The sequence below is a fragment of the Rhinopithecus bieti genome, unplaced genomic scaffold (genome assembly GCF_001698545.2).
Source record: "Rhinopithecus bieti isolate Rb0 unplaced genomic scaffold, ASM169854v2 scaffold_2432, whole genome shotgun sequence".
NCBI lineage: Eukaryota > Metazoa > Chordata > Mammalia > Primates > Cercopithecidae > Rhinopithecus > Rhinopithecus bieti.
Genome location: NW_016804136.1, coordinates 4473555 through 4498342, shown reverse-complemented (window position 1 = coordinate 4498342; position 24788 = coordinate 4473555). Strand labels below are relative to the sequence as shown.

At 46.8% G+C, this 24788-nt stretch overlaps 1 protein-coding gene across 1 annotated transcript in view; it reads right to left on the bottom strand.

Annotated features, from left to right (window-relative positions):
• Positions 1-1257: 1257 nt before the first annotated feature.
• Positions 1258-24788, bottom strand: part of ITGA9 (integrin subunit alpha 9) — a 121620-nt gene continuing 98089 nt past the window's right edge. Inside the window, 4 exon segments of the mRNA XM_017865735.1 lie at positions 1258-1422; positions 6036-6196; positions 15776-15930; positions 22713-22758. Coding sequence (XP_017721224.1) covers positions 1258-1422; positions 6036-6196; positions 15776-15930; positions 22713-22758 — 527 coding nt within the window.

Below are 24788 nucleotides of genomic sequence, written 5' to 3'. Positions count from 1 at the left end.
ATACTCAACACTCATAACTTCCTAATTATTTTACCATACTTTACCATCATCTATGCTCTTAAAGATATTTAGAGCTATTGGAAATACTAAACAACTGTGTGCTATTGTGTGTCTCTTCCTAACTCCACATGCAGTGATGTCTCATTGGTAGCTTGAAATCAGACATGATGAGAATATTTACACCAAGGAAATTTGCAAAATGCTACAAAAGTCATGCCCCCTCTTTCCAAGAGTTTGTTGTTAAGCATTAGTCGCACACCACTGCTCTAGAACATAAACCCCCAAAAGCTGTCACCTCTAGGGGCCATGCCATATGCTCAACATAGAGATGGTCCCAGGACTCTATTAGGAAGAGGCAGGGAAGTCTCTCACTAGCTTAGAGGCTGAGTCAGGTTACTTAACCACTCTTTCTTCATGTAAAGCCTGTAGAAGAGTATCTGGCATATAATAAGTACTAGTTACTAATAGTTCTAGCTTATACTTATGAGGGGTGTTACAATGCAGTCGTTTAAACCCAAGTCTTAGGAGCCAGACTTGCGGGTTTAAATCCTATCTCTGCTACTTGTCAACTATAAAGTCGTGAGCAAGTTCCTTAACTCTTCTATGCCTTGTCTTCGAAACAGTAAAATGAGGATTAAAAACAGTAACTATCTCACATGCAGTGACTCACAGTAACCAGCTCATACTAAATGCTAGATGAGTGTTAGCTGCTTTCATCGCTATTACCTGAATATTACGGGTATTCTTCTTTTAAAATCATTTTCAAAGGGAGTTCAATTACTACATTCTTTAATACTAATTCCTGTTGGCGTCCCTTTTTGCCAAACCCTGCAACATTTTTTTTTCTTAGCTATTTCTTTGACTTCTCAAGATGACCCAGAGATTTAGCATGTTATTTTTCAGATAAAGAAGAAACTTTCGCTGTTTTCTTTCACCTCTTTCTCAGAGTTCTTATTACTCCAACTTAATCTCCCTTTCTTAACTATCTGTTTCTTAAACAAGAAAAAAAAGAAGCCTTGATCATTTCTGAAAACCAGCATCCAACACTCTATAAACTCACAGCACGTAATGTGATTAAAGCCATGGTCCCAAGGCACTTTGTTGGATATGAAAATGGAAAGAGGCCAAAACACCTGGGAAGATCACAGGGTGTGATCTCTCAGGAGACCTGGTGGCCAGGGTGATGTCCCACCCTTCACCAGGCCAGGATGAGCATCTGCCCACAAAAGCAAGGAAGGAGCTGCAGTCACTTAGGTTTCAAAGTTCCTTGAAAAACCCTTCAGGAACATAAAAGAACAATCTCATGAACATCTGCAGCTTCTCAGAAAAGCCAATGTGCATATTCCCTTGTCTCGTGTAGACTGTTTTGTTTTTAACAACAATCCTGTTATTGGCCTTCTTGACAGTGTCTGACACATGGTTCTGTTCAAAAACAGTTCCCTGAATGCCTCTAGAGGGTGTCACTGATCCTCACAGTAGGGAATGACGCCACTGCTCCCATACTCTGCCTGGGCTTCTCTGCCATCCCCACATCAGACTCAGAACTGTTGCCATCGTTTCCCTGGTCCTGAAGAGCCTGCTTATTTGCCTGTCATGCATAGGCATTTGATCTCAAAAAAGGCCTGTGCTCTCAAGGTATTGTGCAGGATTAGAGGATGTAGCACAGCTGTCATCCAGGTAAGAACACATAAACCAGAAAACGATGGAGTAACAACAGGACACCCACATTTATTCTTTGGCACAGGCCATGCATCCCAAACTCTCTTCTCCATCATCTGAAGCCATCACTTCCCAGCAGTCGGTCCAGACAGAGGCGAGCAGGCCCCACTCCATATCAGAAGCCTTTGGGAGTCCACACTCCAGCTAACCCAATTAGTCACTCCAACAAGGTTCCACCTGACAAGTAGGAGTCAGGCAGCATGGAACAAGCTCCAAGAAGTCAGGAAGATGACAGTGGCAACCCCAGGGCCTAGGACAGTGGCTGCCGCTGAGGATGTTCAAAACCTGTGGACTGAGCTTTGAACAACAGCAAGCCTTCAGCAGGCAGGATGGGACAAGGTACATCTGATCAAAGCGGAGCATAGCCAGGGTTTCCCAGACTGGGCCCACAAGGTGGATTTCCATGGCACATAGGCATGACTCCGCAAAATAACTCTCGTATTTGAAATGTTGTTCTCAGTCAATTCCCCTGCAGTCCTGGTTGCATCGGGAAGGAAGTTCCAGTGTGGTGCCCATATGTCTTTAAGCCTTCCCTAGAACTTGATCATTTCCCATTCTAACACATGAATGGAGTGGGCGCTTTATCAGCAACTTTGACAAACAATGAAATCCAGCTAGACTTCCAGGACACTGTTATGTCTTCAATGTATCTGTTTTTACAGTTACTTTCTGTTTTGGGGACATGTTGCATGGTTTTCTGCTTATAGAAAGGTGAAAGTTTCTGTTTTAAATTATTTTATTTGAGACCAAAAGTTGGCTGATTTAAAGAGAAAATATGAAAGAAAATACTACAGGAAGTATGAGTTTAAGACCAAAAAAAACGTAAAAATCATTCAGGTAGTGCATGGTTCTACATGAATACGACAAAAACCAGGTCTCTGACTTCCGTGAGCATAAGAACTAAGGCAAAGAAGTGTCAGCAGCAGGTTCCAGGAGGAAACGGGCAGGTCATGACAAGAGCTGGGGCCCAGGGGATGTGGTGGCAGAAGATGGGTCTAGAAAGGTAAGCACAGGCAGGGCATGGGGAGCCTGATGCTGAGGGGAGGTGCTGGGCTTTCACCTGTGACTGTGAGATCCACTAGAGGCCTCCAGTGGATCTCACAGTCTAGTGGGAGGGGCCCCATCCCCAAAACTGTCTAGTGGGAGGGGCCCCATCCCCAAAACTGGGCTGGTCTGGGGGAAGAGGGAAGATAAGCTGGGGTGTGTGAACTCTGAGGCAGAGAAGCCAAGGAAGCAGCTGGAGCTACCTCAGCTCTGCTGGCCACAGTGAGGCCCTGAGAACGTACCTGCCCGCCCCCCCAGGAGGATATGCTGCCTTATCACAAAATCCTATACCCTCCGGAGGTGCCCCTCAAGACGGTGAATGGAACAAAGCCTGGTACAAGACAGCCTGGAAAACAGGTGTTAGCCCACAGGGTATTCCGTGATAAAGTCACTTATCACCTTATATGGAAAGAAAACTTCCAGGGAAAAGGAGAGGGAGAAAAAAAAATTGGAATAGGCTTAAAGAAAAAAAGAAAAAAATACGTAAAGATAGCCTAAACAAAGCAGGCCCAGCCCCTCATGCCGGCCCCACTGTCTGCTAGCCATATGGTGTGTGATAAGCCAGAATGCTTTTATTTATCTTCTTTGATTTGTCCATAAAGCTGGGAGCTGGCTCCACTGAGAAAGCTCCACTTGCAGTAGAGACTGCATCCTGCTCTTAACCCCTGACCAACACCCCCTAGGCCCCAGTTCCTGCTCCAGGAGGCGGCCTGGCTGCCGCTCCCGTTCCCCCCATCCTTGCTTCCTGCCTCAGCTTCCATAGCTGTGTTCCCACAGCCAGTAAGCCAGGGGCGGTGCCTGCTGCCTCCCCTGTGGACAGCTAGCCAGGCCATTAGCACTCATCCTACGGTTGCACTCTGCCATTTGCCCAGTCCTCTGCTACAGCCCAGACAGCAACTGGCAGAAACAAACATTCTCATGGCTATAGAGTATGGCTATAAAGTATCAGCCACCTTGAGTGTTCCTTGGCAGCAATGTTGCCTCTTGAACCATAAAGGCCTCAGAGATATGTGTCTATCTGGTGTATTTCTCCGCTCCCACCTCCTTGCATGAGAAAATGGCCGAGCAATCACTATATCCAAATAACTCTAGGTCCCAATTCACTAAAGCAGGCCTGCTCTTTTGCTCTCCTAGAATGACCAAAATAATCACATCAAGGTCTGTGCTGCATCTGCACTCCAGAGCCCTGATCTCAGCCTCCAAACTCTTCTAACCATCATCTCAATCTCTCTTGGCAGCCAGGTTTTGCTTGAGTGAAGAAATGCCACTGGTTGGGTACAGCAAGATCAGCAGAGTTGAATCTGCCAACAGGATGCCAAGTTAAATTTAAATGTCAGATAAACAACAAAATGTTTTTAGTATAAGTATATCCCATGCAATATTTGGGACACACTCATACTAAAAAAATTATTCATTGTTGATTTGAAATTCAGATTTAATTAGGAGTTCTATAGTTTTATTTGCTAAGTCTGGCAACCCCAGATATCAGGATGTAGCAGGACCAACCCCTTGCACAGCCCTGATCCTCCCCAGTAACCCTCAGGGCCACCATAGAAAGAGCCCTGTCTCTGGCCTGCACTTCACTATTGCCACTCCCTGAGTGCACTTTGCAAAGGCCTGCAGGCTCTATGTGGCATCTCATAGCCAGTACCTTTGGTAACTAGGAACAAAGGATGACTTCTCAGCCAAAGCAAGAAGTTGCAAAGAAACCTGAAGGAAAGCTTTTGTGAATAGACCTAGCAAGAAGCAGCCCGAGAGAAGATGCCCTGTCCCCAACAGGTATAAAAACACCAAGAACAGGCATTCAAAGGCCTGACAGTGTTTGCATATGAGCCTGTACTGCGCAGCCTCACACCCCACCAAAGGCACCAACAAGCCAATGTCATCTAAGACTGAGGGGGTGAGGCTGTATGGCTTAACAGGCTCAGGAGCAGCTTTATAAATGGCCAGCATCCCAAGCTCTCAAGCAGCTGGTCTGGGCAGGCCCCTGCAGGAGTCCTGGCAGAAGACATAGCCCAGCCCCACTGAAAAGCATCTGAGAGGCATGGACTCATGGGCTCTAGGCCAGGCCAAGTGCCATGGGTGTGTGGGGGCATTTCTCTATATACAGCCCTGAAGCATCTAGAAGCAGCTGTTATTCTTCTGCTCTGGTACTAACAGAAGGACACTTCATCTCTAATCTGCAGACTTTTCAAACTATCAGTCAGAAATCCAGTGGCTAATAAATAATATTAGGTTGAACTACATGAAATTTCCATTTTGTAAGTCAAAAGAATATTAGCAATTATATACAGTCCAACCAAATAATAATAATTGGGTTGCTTTCTATTTATCAGACACCATTCAAGGTCCTTTAAGTAAATTCATTGTGTAATGTTTAATCCTGATGACCACCTTTCAAGGTAAGCATTACTGTGTCCATTTCCGAGATAAAGAAACTGAGACGGGGGAAAGGTCACTATATGCGTCCAGCTGGATACACACTGGATCTATGTGTCTCAAAAACCCACGTTTGTTCCACCCACCATGTGGCCTGGATTAAATGCATTCTTCCACCTCCTCCACTCTCTGACCCTGCCCCTGGGTCAGTGTCTGGCCATTCCTGCAGCATCAGGCACTGCCAGGACTTCCACCCTGCCAGCGTCTGCTGCAAGGGCCACTATGTAGCTAATCAAAGCCTGGCCTCCTGAATTAGCAGCAAAGTGTATTTAACAAACAATTTCAAGAGGAGAAAAACATTTGCAAGTTTATTTAGAGTGCGAGGGGAAAGGTTGCCAAAAAATGCATTCCTAAAATAAATAGAAAGTAGTCAAAGGGGAAAAATCTAGTCCAACCAGTTTTTAAATGTCTTAACTGTGACCATGAGCTAATTTGTAGTAGACCACTGAGAAAGGCATCAGGTGCAGTGTTGATCCAGCATCACTGCAGACCCAGAGGCATGTGCTTCCAAGGCTCTCTTCTGAAAAGACTACTAAGCCTTATAGAGGGGAGAGGATGAGAAACCTCTGAGAAGAACAAGTCAAAGTCAGGGACCATTACTGGTCTCCTAGACTACCACAATCCCCCTTAAAGGCTGAAATCAACACAGTAAGATAAACAGAAGGGCTGTCAGAGGCCAACTTTAAAAGAAAAGAAGAAATGGATACGCTCCTCCCTGTGAAATAAAATTTTGGAAGAGCATACATAATACATAATAAAAGTAGTTTCTACCAGCTCCAAATGAACATCTGCAGAGATCAAAGTTTGAGGACAAAAAGGAGAAGAGGACTGACCTTCACATGGGCCACGTAGTGATGACACGTCTCCTCCATGTAAGTCAGCTGCAGCTTCTCTGTGACCTGACCCACGGTCTCTCCCAGAAGCACAAAGTAGACCCTGGGCAGCTGGCCCTTCTCCTTTTTGGCCACGTCAGCCGTCAGAACATAATTCAGGCCTGCCAATAAATGAGAGGTCAAAATGTCAGCAAGGACAGACACACTGTCATGAGGCCACCTCTTTTCCTTGTCACGGGATCACATGCACATCTCATACGAAACCTACCCTTCCATGGCAGGAGACTGCAGCCCCAAGCCGAGACTTGCTCAGAGAGCAGCACACAGCCAGAGTGCTCAAAGAATCAAGAGAGAAGCAAGATGTCCTCTGCCTTTCTAATGACTCTCTGTGTGTCATACTTCACGACTCTCCCTGATTTAAACCTCATGCCATCATGAGGTATCAACTGAGCCAGCAATATGCACATCAACAATGAGATGTATCCAACACAGGTTAGTGTCCTGACAAGCAAAACATCATGACAAACGTACAGAACATTACCAGAAGCTGTGAAATTATCAAGGCTTTGTGTAATACTGACTTCTATAAAGCACATGGTTTATGCCCAACACAAGGGAACCATCTCATCTGATAATTTTAACTCATCTCAACAAAGCTGAGTCATGCTCTATAACCAGTACATGGACTGGACCACGTGTCCGCCATCATTTACTGAGCACTGACTCTAGGCGAGGCACCGCTGAAGGTAGAGGGGATACATCAATGAACAACGCAGGCATAAACTCCTGGCTTCAGGTAGTTTACATGCACAGGAACCCAGATGAAGGCTGGAGTTGCCTTTATTCCCAGGTAGCCGAGTATGGTGATCAAACATTTTGTAGCGCCTATCCTTTTAACAAAACTATGACCACGGTAGGGCCTGTACTGAGGTCCTCTCCTGCGAAGAATAACTCACTCACTATACCTGAATGTGTAATGCCAGATGGCAGAACTTCTGTAACACAGTCTTGAATTAAAAAAAAAAAAAGAAACAAAGAAAGAAAAGATGATCACAGTATCAAATGCATGCTAGCGCTAGATAAACCTGGAAGGATCTACCTCTGTTATTTCAGAGTCAATAAGTAAATAGATAGGTATGTATTTCATTATAGAAACACGACTTTAGTGTCAATACACCTATTTTACTGCTTTTCTGTGCCAGACGTCATCCCCTCCGTAACCCTTTTTATTTTTTAACTCTTTTGGGGATTCAAGGAAATATGTTATTTTTAAAGTAAGAGAACAGGAATCTCTGTACCCGGAATGACCAGGTGAGATGGCTGTGCCACAGAAGGCGGATGACCCAGCCCCGCCCTGTCTCCACACACCTCTCTCTTAGAAGCTGGGGGCTTTGCATCAGTAACAAGCAGCCCCAAGCCCACTGGCATTTAAGTAAGCGAAGTCAGGCATTAGGGAAGACTCCGGCTTTTAGTGACATCAAAGGGATCAGCCACCAGGGGAGGTATGAACAGGGAGAGAGGAAGGTGACCTGAATGGCATTCTGCACCTGCCGCAGGGCATATTTTTGATGCTTCTAATGGCCTCCCTGGGCCTCTGCCATCTCAGGGATCTTGCCATGCCAAGCTGGCAAATTCCTAGTCAGCAGAGCCGTCTGCCCCAACTTGTTTAACGCCAGCAAACAGTTGACTTACAAGGCAAGGCTGTGTCACCAGAAGGGACCTGAGACCTGGATATTCTCAGGAGGTGCCATTATTAAGAAGAAAATAATGCATATAGGAAAGTGCTCCCACACAGAAAACACTGGTGCCTGTGCAAGTGTCACACACCAACTCCAATGGGGACAACAGCAAGAAAAGGGATAGATTCAGACTGGCAAAGCTTTGAGGCAATCCTGGAGACCACTAAGCTCAAAAACCTTCATTTTTTAAGATGAGGGAACTGAGGCCCCAAAAGGGAACAAGACCTGCTCCAGGACAGAGAACCACCCACCAAAGAGCTGAATCCAGAACTCCCTTAATCTCTGGTGCCAGGCTATTCTTGCCACACTTGTTCTTGCTGCATGTCGTACATTACTTGACCAAAACCTCCCATTTTTTTGAATGCATGGATAGCAGGTCCAAACAAGTGCAGAGATCTGGCCAATTTACTTTCTACTGATCACAACTTCCCTGAACAACTGCCCAGAAGTAAGAAAGGTTAAATTTAAACGAAGAGAACTTCCAAGTTTGTTTAAGCAAGGTCATGGCTAGAGATGCACATTGCTGGAAGACAAGCCAGAGGCCACAGTTGAGTGAAGCAACGTGGTGGAGGCAGCTGCTGAGCAGACTCTCCTCGGGGTCCCCTGACCAGCCTCCTTTCCAGGTGAAAGAACCACAGCTGCCTTCCCTCAGGAAGGGAGACAATGGAGAGAACAGCGAGACTGGACTATCTTGCCAGAGATGAACTAGCTGAGCTCAGAGAAAACCTGGGTGGAAAGGAACACAGGAAGATGGAACAGATGGTATTGTTCCCCCACCCATATCCTCTTGGCTTTTATCATTTCTCTGTTGTCCGGCCCAAATTGCAACAGCGAGTGCCTGCCTCTCTTCTCCTGAGGCCTTTCTCTAGTGGCTCTGTCCATGTGCATGGCAAGCCAGGAGTGCCAGGGTACTCCAGTCCCCAGAGCAGCCCTCCATAATGCAGGGCCCCAGCTCCCTTGCCCCTTGATGGGGGGTAACTCTGGGGCATGGTCTACACTGACTCCCAGGGTTCTCCAGCAGGATTGAGCTCCAGCTGCCCACAGTGGTAACCTGCTCGATAATACACCCTCTATTTGTCTGCTCAATGGTTAATTTTATGTGTCAACTTGGCTGGGCCACAGTACCCAGAATTTGGTCAAGCAGCAATCTAGATGTTACTGAGAAGGTATGTTTTTAGATTAGATTAACATTTAAATCAGTAGACTTTGAATAAAGTAGATTACCCTCCAAAATGTGGGCAAGCCTCATCCAATCAGGTGAAGACTTTAAAAGACTAAGGTTCCCAAAAAAACAAACTGCTTTCAGACTTGAGCTGCAGCATCAGCTCTTCCCTGAGTCTCCAGCCTACTGGCCTGCCCTGAAAAATTCAGACTTCCCAGACCTCATAATCTCCTAACCCAATTCCTGAAAATCAACCAACTAATCCATTTCTTTCTCTCTCCATTCTGTTTCTCTGGAGAAGCCTGAGGTCTGTAGCTGCCTTCCTTTCCTGTCTCACTGTCCCATTTCCTGACTGGTACTTCTTGGGATCATTTGTGTATCAACCACATGCACTCAGATCCTTGACCCAGGCTCTGTTTTGGGGAGAACCCATATTAACACAGGGTAAATCAGGAAAAGCGAATAAATTCAACCTGCAATGTGTGCCAAGCACTGTGCTAGGCAATTTACAAACACCAACTTTACTCCTCCAAAGTTTCATCTCACTGCAGAAGTACTGATCCGGAAGTACTGATCTCTTGCAACTCAAGGGAGAGAGAAACAACCCACAGTTCACAGAAACCGAGCTGAGGACCAGGCAACTGCTGCTCCACTCAAGCAGGGTGTGTGCATGCCAGCACATTAACCTTTCAGATTTCTCTACAATGTTAAGACATACAGTCACAGACATAACGAATTCTCCAATTCACCAAGTGCAATCATTCTGGAAGCATTTCATCTCTAGAACTGCCTACTTAGTACTTTTCCTTGATTTAAATTTTGACATTTTAAATTACCCCAAAGGAAGTTAGTTCTATATCAGACTCTCTCCTCTAGAAGAAGGCAAGAGTCACAATGAGAAACCCTGCCTGAGGAGGCAAGAAGAAATGCTGACCACTCATTCCAAAGCCCTGAGGGCAACAGGTAGTTTTACCAGCACCCACTGGTAAAGGGTCTAGTGGAAAGCGAAGCAGAGGACATGTTCGGGAAGCAGCTGATCAGCTGCCTGGGCTCCGCGGTCAGGGCCCTGGGAAGGTGGGTGCATCAGGCTGTCTGAGCTGCCCACAGCCAGCCCTGATGCAAGCCAGCCTGGCCAGCCCCCGTCTGTCCCTGGGAGGGTGCTGGTTCTGATTAGGGCCTGCTCCAACCGCACATTTCACATCTTTAGGTTTTTCCTTCTGGCAGCTTGTGTCCCTGCCATGTCGAATGATGTCATGGTGATGGAAAAGCTGATCAGCCCCGAGTAATACTTTCAGCCACCTCCCTGCCCTGCCCCCAGCTGCTTCCCGAGGGGACCCCCTGCACGGGCCTGGGCCAGGAGGGAGCCAGCTGTCTCTCATCAACTCTGGCTCTGGTCTCTCCCAGCAAGTTTTGATTAATTCCCGCTCTCCATCAGAACAAGATTTCAGCTGTGAAATTCTAACAAATTTTCCTTCCCGAGTTACTCTGAGCTTCCCTTAGAGTTTCCCATGAGAGGGGGAAACTTTACTAGCTTTCCTAAATTCTGTCCTGCAAAAGAATGAGGTAGGAATTATTAGACTAGGCTACCCATTCCTCACCTCAAATGGATTTACCTCATTATCCCATTTCGATGCTACTCAAGAGACCAGAAGGAGCTCAGAATGCTGTGTGCAAACATGCTCCCAAGCAAAAATGCACCCCTAAAGACAGAGGAAGGCTTTGGAAACAAGTCACCTGGTTTCAACCCTATTTCTATTAGTGCGGATGACCTTGGTGCCATCTCTCAGGACCTGGGCTCAGTTGTGTGTCTGGAAGCAGGGCAGGTATTCCACTTGCTCACAGCTTTTTCAGGCTGAGAACCATGGAAACACAGGAGCACTGGGTCAGGGTGCAAAATGCAATCACTCAGAGAGCGTCCCTTCCTGGTTTTCGTTTCACACTCTGGTGAGTGCCCAGAACTGCCAGCTTGATTCCCAGCCTCCAGAGATTGACAAGCAAGTTTAGGCTTCAGCCTGGCTAGTGAGTAGGTACAAGCACCGCCCATGGGTGAGGGGCAGGGTCCCCTTGGGCAAAGCATTCACCACCTTCACCTGTGCTAGCTAGGAGGCTCCAAGAGGCCACAGGCTGTTCCCAGGCCAAGAATGAAGAGATTAATAATACTATTAGGGAGAGGCAGAACTCCTATTTTAAAGTGCTTTATGAAATATGTTGTAAACCTACTCCTGGAGGAGCCCACAGTCAGAGGGAGAAGTCTGTGTCTGTGTCCCAGTGTTAAGCACAGTGCATGCCACACAAGGCGCCCGGAACTCATCTAGAAGAGCGAGCAAGGGAGCAGCTGGTTGTTTTTGTCCAGTCTGCCTGCCCCCCTCCCACTAGGATGCCAGCTCCATGAGGGCAAGGACTTTGCCTGTCCTGTTCACTGCTCCATGCCCCAAGCTAAGTAGGGTGTCTGGCACTCTGTAAGACCTTGATTATTATTATTTGATTGAATGACCCAATAGGGATTCAGCAACTCTATGTAACTGGATGTTCGCTGTGCTGGTTTATGAAGCTGTTGTCCTCAGCTCCAACCTACCCTTCCCTACTCTGCCCTGTGACACTGGGACTGGAACCCTGCAAACCTCATTTGTTTTGCCAGAGGCTCCCTGTGAGGCTCTGCTAATATGGAGCATCGGAGGGAGCCTGCAAGGCTGGAGGAGGGCAAAGGGACTCGCTCCTTCCTTCCTGCTTCCTATTCCTAGCAGTTTATCCCAGCAACAGTTTCTCATGGCAGCTGGTCCCAACAGCAGTTAATTCTAGTTTTCAGACTTCCCCCATCCTCCCAGAGCCAGCCTCATTGCACCCCCTCAGAGAGATCAGCAGCACCAGCCCCCTCCTCAGAGGGTCAGGTCCTAGCTCCACAGGGCCCCTTCTCTGAGCTCACAGGTTCTGATAACCCCAAGGAAGTGGTTAACCCCACGTGTAACCTTGACCAGCGTTCTCAAATGGAGGCTTGTAAAAAACACAGATGCTGCGTCCCACCTTCAGAGTTTCTGGTCAGAATTTGCATATCTAACGAGATCCCAGGTGATACTGATGCAGCTGGTCTGGGACCACACTTTGAGATCCACTGGTGCAGACCTGGAGGCGGCAGCTGCTTCCTGCAGTTACTCCCAGGTCCTCCATGACCTGTTTAACCCATTCCCAGTGCTAAATGTCTTCTGTTAAAATAACTGGTATGGTTTCTGTTTTCCTGACTGGATTCTGCCTGTTTCAGAGGCCAAGGCAGATTCACCTCCTACAGAGAAAGTCTGTATTTCCTACAGTATTTCCAGAGGCCACAGCAGCTTGTGTCCCGTGAATGAGCTGGTCCTGAATACTCCCATGACCAAGTAGGCACTGTGGTCTCTCATTTCTAAAGCAGGAAATGAAGAGGCAGTTGGTGACCCTTCTCTGTACATAGGCTTGAACCCTGCCAGGTAGAGAAGAAGAAACTAAAGGCACAAGACTAACATTAACTGCTTATGGCTCTCAAAACCATCCTCAGAGGGCAGGTCATGTGGCTGAAGATGGCAGCAGATAAATACCACAGAAGATACCACTTCTGACAGTGGTACCTAGCCCACCACAGGTATCTGTGTATTGCTCTGCCCAAATGCAACCATTCTGCTAACAAACTCGGCCCAGGATATGCAGCCATTGAGAGGTGCCTGGAAGGCCTGCCCAGGGCTGGCACTCATTCACCAGGCATTCCATGGACAAAGTCATCATCCACATGGTTCCTCTGCAGCTGCCAGCACAGAGAGTAGGAAGGCTGGTAACCTGGTGTCCCAGTTGTGGGTTCCTGATGCGGAGGCCTGGAGATGACACAGAGTTGACCAGCATCCTCTGCCGAGCCTGGAGGGGAGTGGAGGGTATCTGTGTCCTGGAAATGCCCATCCTTCCTCCATCTGAAGACTGACCTTCCCAACTGTGCAGAGCCAAGAGGCTGCCTTCCTTGCTGAACTCTAGGACACCTCACCCACAGCTGGACCCCCACAGCTACCTGACCTTTCACCTCCACCTCATTTCCTATCACATTTCCATAAGGCCTGCCCACTTTTCCCTCCCCAAACTCTCCATTTCACTGCCAGCATATTTTTTGGCAGATTTCTGCATTTCTCTTTCTACTGCAAAGATTGAGATATGAATGCCAGAGAAAGTGACAGAAACATGTTGGTGATGAGTAATTTTCTGCATTGCCTTGTTGTACTGAGATACCAAAATTCTCCAGTTACCATCCCCTTTAAGTCTGATTGTCGGGGAAACACACCCTTAGAGTGTAAAGGAATGTTTGACTTTATCTATGAACGCATGTGGCAGATGGAGGATAGGGAAGGGAAATTAATGGGAGGGTGCACGGGTGCCGAATGGGCCCCACCTCACGTCGGATATCAGCCAGGTTGCTCCGCATTGCCCACAAGGTACAGTACAAGATGCCATCGAACTGCCTGCCTCTGCCACTTTGCCCCAACATTTCTGAGGCTATGGCTAATCCTAGACCTTCATTCTAATTGTGCTTAGCAGTCTGTGAAAGGCTCACACTAGATGGGGCCCCAGAAAGAGCCATTGGTCAGGAACAGCATGAGGAGGCACCCACGCCTCCTCTGCACTCAGCTCATGAACCTTCAAATCAGAGTTTGCTCCACCACTTGCCTCATGCTCTGATGCTCTAACTTGCATCTTGGTTTCTTCTTTGCTTCAGTTACACCAATTTACCTTCACTTTCACAGCAGCGAGAAGTGAAAGTTGTCTAATACTGCTTCAAGGCCAAAATAGTAGAAACTCTTTTTAACTCCCTTTAGAAGCTCCATGAGGACAGGACTGTCATCTCCAGTGCCCAGCACATGTGGATACATAATAAGCATTTGTCAAATGAACACACACAGAAACGATCAATCGTTTGCCCTTTTTGAGAGTTCTAGAATAGTTCTCATTCTTATGTGTATCAAAATTCACCTTCATTCTTTAAAAATGTTTTTTAATAGAGTCCAACTATATCATGAGCTGGCATTGGACAGAAGACAGACCGCCTAATTATGTGGAGGACACAGGAGTCCCAGAACTATCAGAAAGCTTTTTTCCTTAAGACTGTAGTATCTTAAACAATTAGGGAGGTGGTGAGAAACAGTTGTTAGAAAGCAAAAGTAAGTATCACAAAATACAAATTCAACTCCTGGCTTCAACAACAGCTGTGTGATCTTGAGTGAGCTGCTCTTTCTCACTGAGCTACACAAGAAAATGTTGTTAATCCTCCCTCACTAACCAATTCCCAAGCTTTATTGTATGGTTTCATTCAATGTCGAAATTTCTAAGCTCTTTTTAAAAAATGATATAAATAAATATGTTTAATCGTTGAGCTTATTCAATACACCTAAAGATCAAGAGAAATTGCCAATGAGACAGCCAAGAAGGATGAACATATTAAATAAGGTAGAACATTTGAGGTGTGGCTGAGGAATGAACTAGCTCATGTAAACATTTTTGCATGAGTGGGCGTGTGTGCACACGTGTGCTCCAGAGCAGTGCTTCTCACAGGAATCTTGTGGGGCTCTTGCAAAAATGCAGATTCTGATTCAGAAGTCCAAAGTAGGGCCCAAAGTCCTGCATTTCTAACAAATTCCCAGTGAGGCTGACACTGCTAGGCCAGGGGCTACACTGTGAGTAGCAAAAGGAGTCACTCACGACATTAAAAATATCTAAGAACATCAGTAGGTCCAGGTCCCTGCTGATGTTTTGTTTGACTGGAGTTTTTCTTTCTATTATTAAATCAGCCTTTTAAATAAAAATGAAGCACCTAGTAATATGCATAAAGCTCCAGATTCAGTTTCTTCAGGTGACCACGTGCTCTGAATTCTAATCAACACTGGCCCTATCTTGTTCTGGGGTTTAATCCAGCCTCTAGAGCTAGGCTAGCAAGTCAGTTTTCCCCAGACAAATGGCAGGGACAGTTACCAGCTGTCAGGACAATGCCGGCGTCTTTTCAATTCTGAGCTGCCAAAGCAGCACCCCTCTTTTAGAAACCTAAGCCTCTGTAACACCAGAATCCCAATCCCACCATCCGTCATTAGAGACCGTCTTTGGTCTCTAATTCCATAGTAAATGTTATAAGCCCCCTGACATCTGGCTGATGCTACAAGCTCAATGAGGAGCCTCAAAAGTCCTGTCACTTCTGCTTTCTGACTGCTCGAACATTCCATAAGGGCCAGGCTCCGGGCACTATAGCTCCGCCAGTCCCATAGGACCTGTGGTCCAATGAGGCTTCAGTCTGGCCCTCATAGTTGGAGAAAGAATGGGGTCCAACATTATTTGTCCTAGAGCTGGAGGTTGTGTGTTATTAGAAACGTTGAGGCCGGGTGCGGTGGCTCAAGCCTGTAATCCCAGCACTTTGGGAGGCCGAGACGGGCGGATCACGAGGTCAGGAGATGGAGACCATCCTGGCGAACACGGTGAAACCCCGTCTCTACTAAAATACAAAAAACTAGCCGGGCGAGGTGGCGGGCGCCTGTAGTCCCAGCTACTTGGGAGGCTGAGGCAGGAGAATGGCGTAAACCCGGGAGGTGGAGCTTCCAGTGAGCTGAGATCCGGCCACTGCACTCCAGCCTGGGTGACAGAGCGAGACTCCGTCTCAAAAAAAAAAGAAACACGTTGATAAGCAGGAAAGAGAAGGGGAGGAACCTCAGAGGGAAAGGATGTCCAGCCTGTGTGCCTGCTGCCTGCAAAACCAGCTGGGAGGAACAGCGACAGGAAACATCGGAAATATCCCATGAGCCCACTCCAGCTAAACGGGTATCCTGAGCCCTGACTTGGTGGCTCATTACCAATCTCTCCTGGAACGTGTTTGCCACGGAAGCTGAAGCAGGTGGTGACGTTCAGGCAGTTCACAGGCTGCTGTCCGTCGTGACACTGAGGCGCCGTGATGTTGATGGAGCCCGGGAGGAAGATGGCGACATCCATCGTAATGACAGGCCTTGCTCTGCAGGGCAAGAGAGGAAGGTGACTTAGGCATGGTAAGGAGCAGCTCTCAGAATCAAACAAGAACTAGACCAACAGGATAAATCCTAGGCCTTCAACCCAGGATTTACTTAAAGCATGAAATATCCCAAGAGAGAAGGGCTAGTATGTTCTGTGAGCATTTTTTTCTGATTTTAGAAGTGGCATATGGCCTAGTAAATTAATAGTTAGCTTCCCAATAATAAAAGCAAGTTTATTGTTAATAAAACACATCTGGTTGAAGCCATAAATGAACCACCAGATGCTGGATAATTATTTAAAATTTTACCAATTAAGTTCTGATTTCCATTTTATTAGGGAGATAAGAATACATTTAAGAGGATTTCCTAAAGCAGATGCCATGATTCGAGAAAGAGATGCATACTCGAGTATTCCCTCAAGCATTTGCTGCCATTATGAGCATGAACTGCAATGTTCTAGCCCCATCCAGTTGGTCAAACCTCCTCCTTCATTTACCTCCACCAATTCATTGGGTATTTTTCTAAAAGAACTTCATTAGTAGAGTCGCAGCTGGTAATAGCAAAGTGCTTCAGAGCAGAAGAAATCAACCTGCCCAGTCTCAAAACCAAATGAAACTCAATAAATAGCTACACTCTCCTCCTTGCCATGGACCATCCCTCAGTGCTTGATGAATGGACAGCACCCCTGGGCTCCCCAGGGACATCCCACAAAAATTAAGAGTAAATAACACCATTCTGCTCCCACTGCAGACACCTGCTCAGGCAGCATTCACCTAAGCTACCACTCAACCTTTTCCCTCCAGGCCTCACAGAGAAACCCTTTTATCTCTAAGGAGCCCCAGCCTTCACACCACTGGGGTGACATAACAAGATTAAGGGGCATTCGTGGCTTGAGAACAATGACCCCCCTGTGTACAATGATCCCTCAAAGAGAGCCCAGGGTGACAGGGCGGATGGGAATGATGACCCACACCAACTCCAAGGGAAGAAAGCGTTAAGGAAAATCTGGGTGAACAAAGGAAGTGAAGAGACACAAGGCATAGATGGGGTGAGGGGACTCCACTGCTGCCACCATGCCGGGAGATCGGGTCAACAGAGAGTAGTGGTGACAGATGCAGTGGAACTGCAGGACTCCCAGAGCAAATCTGGCCGCAGGACAAATGGAAGTCAGACAATAGCAGTGCCAACACCTTAGTCTTTCCATTTGCTTCTGGGTTCATCCTTATAGGATACTAGAAATAAATCAGAAAGTGGGTATCTTACCCCTGGCCAATGTGATTGTGCAGATGCCAATGGACACCCTATAAAACCCCATCGACCTTTCAACAGCCAGCTCAAATGTTCCCACCCCGAGGAAGCCTTCCCTAGTACCCCTGACAGTTAGGCATCCTCCCTCTCTGTGCTTCCAGCTCTATACACACACCCCTGGCCCCCGCTTACTAAGGTGAAGAGTTATTGTCTGTTTCCAAACCTGCCCCACCAGGCTGCAGCACCCCGCAAGGGCTGGGATCCAGTGAATTCATCCTCTCGTTCCCATAATAAATGTGCAAAAACCCTTGTTAAATAAGTACAAATTTTACTCCAGCCCAGGAGACTGAAAACCACAAGTGTCCAAAGCCTCACAGATGGACAGAGGTACCGTGGAGAGCCAGTCTCCACCCTGCTTGGTCCCTCACGTGCCTGGTCATGGTACAGAAGAAAAGCCTAGCCTACCCCATCATCCCCAGGGGCCACTCATCAGGGAGGAGGCCAAGTCCTCCTCTCACAGAAGAGCTCTGCAGAAGACAGTGCAGCAAGCAGGAAACAGACATGGGCAGCCCAGACACAGTGACCTCAGTGGAAGTCGGAAAAACAGTATCCTTTGAAATGGACCACAGGGACCCTCACTGGTACATCTCCTTCCCACAGCTGTCAGATCAGTTCCCTTCAACCTTTTTGTTTCAACTCCAAGTATTGTTTTTGGATGAATAAAAGCCCAGAAATCTTTCAGAGACCTCTCTGATCACTTCCTGTGACCTCCAATGGGAGAGCACCGTGTGCCTATCACCCTGACACAGGACCTGCCCCGGAGCTAATCTGAGGGAAGCAAACTTCCTGAGGGCAGAGTGGGCCAGCCACACTCCTGGGGGCAGGAGAGACTGCATCTCACAGTCCTGCCTACAAATGTGCCAGCCTCTGAGATAAAAGCAAAGGGGCACCCAAGGACAGCACCACAAGTGCTTTCAGGGCTTTTATTTTTTTTAAGAAGCTGGTGGCTGGAACACTTCTCCCTGATAGCTGACAGTTCAAATCCTGACACTTCACTTCCAGGTAAATAATACAACCAGTTGGGATGCCCTTTGATACGTTGCTCAAGGTGCCTTGGCCTTCTGCAAGGCAAGGACAGATAAAGAGCCTTTACCCCTGGTGACATTGTTAGGCTACTAAGCCAGCCCTGGGGCCACCTACCTCCAGGGAGCTAATTTGGGGTCATACAGTTGAAAGCTTCAGTCAGGTTTTCTCTTAGCTGCAGCCCATAGCATTCCTAACCCACACACCTCTGGCCTCCTGCCCTTAGGAGGGTTAGAAACGATGGGCAGTACGTATCTATGTGTCCATGGACATGCATGGTCTCCTAGCCCTCCCTGCTTTTCTAGTCCCACCCAAAACCTAAAGTAACTCAAAATCTGTCAGTTAGGCCAGACTGAGCCAAGCCCCTACTTAACACAGTCAGCTGATGCCTCCAGGCCTTCTAGTTCACTGTTGCTCAGCTGAATCCTGGGACTTTATCAATGGCTGCCCCTGCAGACACCCAACCTGCTGGGTGTCTCCCATGCTCCCATGCAGCACGCTCAGCAACCCCTTTGCCTGCCCCACCTTGCTTCCTCTCTGAGGGGCTCTAGCTTTTCTTTGAAGCCTTCCCTGCTCTCCCTGATTCCCTTGTCCTCCTGGAATAGACCAGGGTGGTCACCCTCTGCTTCATCCTCATCCACATCCCAAAGTGAACCTTGCCCTGACCTTATTCCTATCTTGGGGCCTGCCTCAGAAGATGAGGGCCCCTCATCCTCAGCCTGTGTACTGAATTCTATCACTCTCACCAACCTCATCCCCCCATCCCTCATCCCTGGAGCAGCCTCCCACCCTCCCTCTTGTCTCTTCAACCTCTCCAGGACCCTTGGGGTTAGGCATAGGGTCAGGGCATCAGGGTTCACATAGATTAGGGTGAAGCTGAGGGTGAAGCCCCTCTGATCTCTTCCAAGAGGGCAAGGGACTTGGGAGACCAGAAAATGGCTCAAAGATGTTCTTGGCCTAATCACTGATCCAGAGCCTCCCATCCTTAAAACACCTCCCTGAACTACCTGCTGGTCCCATTTGCTCCTTTGCAGCCAAGCTTCTGGAGAGGCAGTCAGGAGTCACTCTCTTTTCTTGCTTCTTCTCTCACCCACCTACTGCCATCTGGCTTTTGTCCCATCACTTCTCTAGAGCCACCATGGCCAATGGCACCCCTGACCTCTCCCTGCCACCTCCGACAAGCCTCAGGCCTCACTCTGCTTGGCCCTTCCTGCTCACTTTGACGCCACTGCCCGACCAAGTAACCCTGCCTTATAATCCTCACAGCACCTACCACCATGTGGAATCACCTTCCCTTTTATATTAATAAGAACTGCATGTCCTTGGTCTCCTCACCCATAAAATGGGGATAACAGCCCCATTCATGTCATGGATTGTTAAGAAGACTAAGAGTTATCATGTGTTCCGTCAACAAGAAGATGGATGAACAAACTCAAAGATATTCAGTCAATGGAATGCTACTCAGTAAGGGGAAAAACAAGCAACACACCAACATGAACAAATTTCAAATGCATCACACTGATTGAAAGAGGCCAGAAACAAAAGAGTCCATACTGTATATTCCCACCAATGTGAAATTCTAGAATGGGCAAGATGGATCTATGGTGATAGAAGTCAGAACAGTGGTTGTCTATCAGGAGAGGGGTCTGACTAGACAGAGGCACAAGGAAACTCTCTGGGGTGATAGAAGTATTCTTTATTGTGGTGGGGTGGTAGTCACACAATGTATGCAGTGGTCAAAACTCATGGAGTCATACACTCAAACTGGTGCATTTTATTGTATGCAAATTCTACCTAAATACAGAAAGAAAACAACAACAAAGAATGAACACACATGAAGTGCTCACACCGTGCCAGGCAGGCAGTAGGAGCTTACCAAACATTAGTTGCCTATGGCTCCCTGGCTATAATCTAAGGTCACAGCCTAGGTCAGGTTCCCCATCAAATCCCTAGGATCTGATGCACGGCAGCATCTCAGCAGGTCAATGTACCTTAGCTGAATGAATAAGAGAATGGATGATTGTGACCACAACATCCCTGCATGCTCCTCTACAGCTGTCATGGCCCAACCACTCTTCTTGGGCCTTCTCTTGGCCTCTTGTTCAGGGTAGGGCTCCCCAGGCTCCTCTCCTAGGTCTCTTCTCTTGATATGTGCTCTCCCTGGAGTTCTTCTTGAAGAACTTTACATTTGTCCCTGTTGAGCTCCAACTCACCAGATTCAACCCTCTATCCCAGGCTGGAGTCTGGGGTCTCCCACCCATTGTGTAACTGCCTTACTTTGCTTTACCTCCATATGTGAGCAAACTCCTGGAGAAGGCTGTCCCTCACCATGAAGAAGAGAAAAAGAAAATCCCCTTTGGATTGAAGCTCACAGCAGGAAGATTTAAAAATACAAGAATGATGAGAAAGCAGAGTCTGTATGATGGACCTTCAGCCAGATGGCCCCGGTTTTAAGAGGGCCTGTTGGACCAGGTGTGGTGGCTCACGTCTGTAATCCAAGCACTTTGGGAGGCCGAGGTAGGCGGATCACGAGGTTAGGAGTTCGAGACCAGCCTGATCAACATGGTGAAACCCCATCTCTACTAAAAATATTTTAAAAATAGCCAGGAATGGTAGTGTGCACCTGTGATCCCAGCTCCTCAGGAGGCTGAGGCAGAAGAATCACTTGAACCCAGGAGGCGGAGGTTGTGGTGAGCAGAGATCACACCACTGCACTCCAGCCTGGGTGATAGAGCAAGACTCCGTCTCAAAAAAAGAAAAGAAGAAGAAGAAGAAGAAAAGCCTGTTTTCAACTGTGAAAAGTTGAGGAGTGTGTTTGTTTTATTTGAGAAGAATCCTGACAAACCAAAGTAAGACGCTCAGGATAATGAAGAGAGCAAAGATGACATCATGAAAGCACTAACTAGAGCAACCAGCTTCACAAATCTAACCTCAATCATTTGGAGCCACAAAAGCTGTTTTATCCAGAGGAAGGGCTGATAAAGAAAGTGAAAATCCAGTCACATGGGAAATAATTACAGGAACCAAGGAGGCCTTATCTTAGTGAAGTCACCACTTGGGGGACACAATTGCCCCCTTCAGATACTAAAGGGCTGCTATGTAAAAGACACAAGACTGAGAAGCAGAATTTTAGGGAGGCAAATTTAACCCAATTTACATCAAACTTGCTAAGATTTATTAAGCAGTTAAACCAGGCACTGTTCTGAACATTTTACACATACTGCAGGTGGTCCCTGACTATGATGGTTCAACTTACGATTTTTCAACTTCACAATGGTGCGAAAGCCATAGGAATGCAGCACACTCCTTGACTGACCATAAGGCTACATCTGGACAAACCCGTCCTAAGTTGAAAATACCGTGTTTTGACTTTGAATGGGTTTATCTGGAAATAACCCCATCCTAAGTCAAGGAGCATCTGTATTGCTGTCCTGGCCAACAGAGGAGAATCCTGAAACAGAAAGGTCAGGGGACTTGCCCAGGAAACTTACCCAGGAAGGGCAGAGTCAGGGCTGGAACCTGGCCACCTGGCCCCTGAGTTCACATTCAACCTCAAGGCTCTTCTGCCTCTTTAATAATTCAAGATTTAATGTTACCCGGGGCAAGTGGGTTCCCTTAGAAGTAACTGGGCTCCCACTCGTGGGGCATCTCACTCAGAACAGGAGGCTGTGTGGCCCCGCAGTGGAGACCAGCAGAAGGTACTGCTGAATAAGAAGGATCTGGGGTATGGAACTACATGGCCTCTGGGATCCTTTCCAGCTCTGAGATCCTACTAGTCTATTTTAGAAAGTTCTGCCATCAGGTTATTAACAAAACCTAAGAATTGGCTCTCACTCCAAAGTGTAATTCTGCCTCCTCTGACTCATACAGCTAGAAATACTTGGAGAGGGTTCACGGGTGGTGGCGGCGGCCCCCTGGCCTTTGTAGGAGAGATCCAGACTGCACGGGCCTCAGCAAGCTCTGGGCCTCAGCTCATGTCCCTCACCTCTGCTGCCAACAGGGAATGACGTGCTGTCTAACGGGCAGGAGGCTCCCGGTCCCCAGGGTGTTGTGGACTGACTGGAGGTAAGAATGCAGGGTGTACAGATGAAGAGATAAAATGAACAGTGCTTCCCAGCACCCGCAGGAAATAATAAAATATTTGTATGGCATATTATGGAAGGTTCTTGGCCAAAGGCAAATAGCTTTAGGGCTTCAGAGAGTTAGGCTACCCCAGCCCCTACCTGGAAGCTCCCAGGATGCTATCCGTCTCATACCTGCAAGCCATTCAAGGCCATAGATAGAAACTCTGGGATAGAGAATAATTAGAATGAGAAAATAAGGTAGCATTTCAACTTACTAAGCACCTCCAGCCTACAAGGAACAGGACAGAGGAAAAAGCCCATGAATGGTGAATGGCTCCATCCCTCACCCTGAACAGCACAATTCAAGGAGCAAGAGTGAGGCCTCTCACCTGAGGAGAACCACGCTGTCGGACATGAAGGCTCCAACAGTGACATCTGAAAATGAGAAGTTTACAGCGTTCAGAAACTTGCTGAAGCCCACACCCAACAGGTCCCTGGGAATGAGCTCACAAGAATGGAGGCCCAGCCTGGAGGCCAGAGAGCCCTCTGACGGCCACCATCTGGGCTACAAAATGATCTTGTAAGAATGGAAGCCACACTCTCCCATGTGGCAGCCAATCCCTACGCAGGCTACTGGGGCCTTGAAATGTGGCTGGTCTCAGTTGAGAGGTGCTGTGAGTGTAAAATACACACCACATTTCAAAGGCCTAGTACAGAAAACCATTAACTACCTCACTCATAACTTTCATATTGATGATATGTTGAAATGATAATATGTTGGCTATATTGGGCTAAAACAATTAATAAAATTAACTTCACCTTTTTATCATTTTATGTAATTACGGGAATATTTTAGATTATACATATGGCTTATACTTCTTTTGACGTCAGTGAATTAGAGAAAGACATACCTAGAATTCAGTGACTCTTGGAAAATTCTCTAGGTTCTGAAGAACATGGAATCGTCACCCTCCACCCCTCACTCTATGTGACCTGAGTATCTCATGGTATCCCTGTCTGTAAAATGAAGATAATTATCCCCACGGCCTTCTTCAAAGGCTGATAATATTTCATTACATTTAAATCAGAAAATATTTATTAGTCATTATATAATATTCATTAAGTACTCACTAGATTTATAGTAAATATTCACTAAATATATGAAATCAGAAATTAAAGTCAGTAAATTCATGAAAATACTTGGTAAGCTATAAACAAGACCCTGGTTTAACCAGTAATGTTTACTCCTAAATAACTTTAACTTAGGAAGTACTTACTCTTCCAGTGGTTCTATGCCTTTCTCCCTACCACCCCAACCCGGCAATATAAATCCCTGGCCCTGGGGTTCCCACTACTACTTCACAGAACCAAGTATCTCAGTCTAAGAGGGTCCGAATCTGCACATCACTAAATGCATTGAGCATCTATATGATGGCCTCATTAAGGAAAAACAAATGGCAAATCCATGAATTATAGTGTTCCTAAAATTTCTCCACTTGGGTGTATTTATCAATTTTGTTCTTCAATAGTCTTTTTAAATGAGCTATATGTTTAAAAATAAAATAATCTGATGAATTTGTCAGTTTCCCTTATGAAAAACACAAGATCAGAAATTCAGATCCATTGTGAACTGTGAACACCTTGCTCACTTCACATTTGCAGAAAAGCAGCTGAACCACTGGGAAGGGTGGATCCCCGTGCACTGCAGGCTGTGGGCAGCCCCTGACATTGAGTCTCAGCATCCTTGTCTATAAAGTGGGGAAAACACCCTATCCTCCTTCCCCTCCGGGGTCACTGTGAGATGCATATTGCATGTGGAAGCATTTTGTACATATTAAATGCTAAACCCATATAAGGTATTATTTGGGGACGGCCACAAATTGCCCAGAACAAGAACTGCTTTCTCAAACTTACAAAGGCCCAGGAGGGTCTTTCTTGGGACAAAAGCTTCAACACTGACTTCTTTCTATTCCCACACTTCCTCCTGGCTCTGCAGTCTTGAGGAATTTCCAAAACTCCTATCTGTACAAAAGTACACAATGTGGTGTCCTCATACAAGACTGTGTTAGTTTCCTTAAATTTTAGTGGAAAGAAATATTTCTCAAAAGCAAGATGACTACAAAATTTAGAGAAATGTTTCCTGAATTCCATGACCATTCTGGATTTTTTTCAAATTCTTACTGTTGTTTCCCCACCTGACCCCACTCCATCTTGAAACACCTGAAGAACCACTACTCCACTACCCAGGCAATTTGACCTAGGCCAGATATCACTTGGGATTGGGTTGGAAATCATGTATTTTTATCCAGTTAGCCACAACTACCACAGGCATTAATTAACCCTAAAGTCAAGCCAGCCAGCCTTGAATGGTGAAGGTCACCTTTGTCCACACACAAGAGGACGTGGTTTTCTTTTCACTCCAAGTCTTTCTCTACCATTTTCTTTCAAGAGTAGGGGCGGGGGGT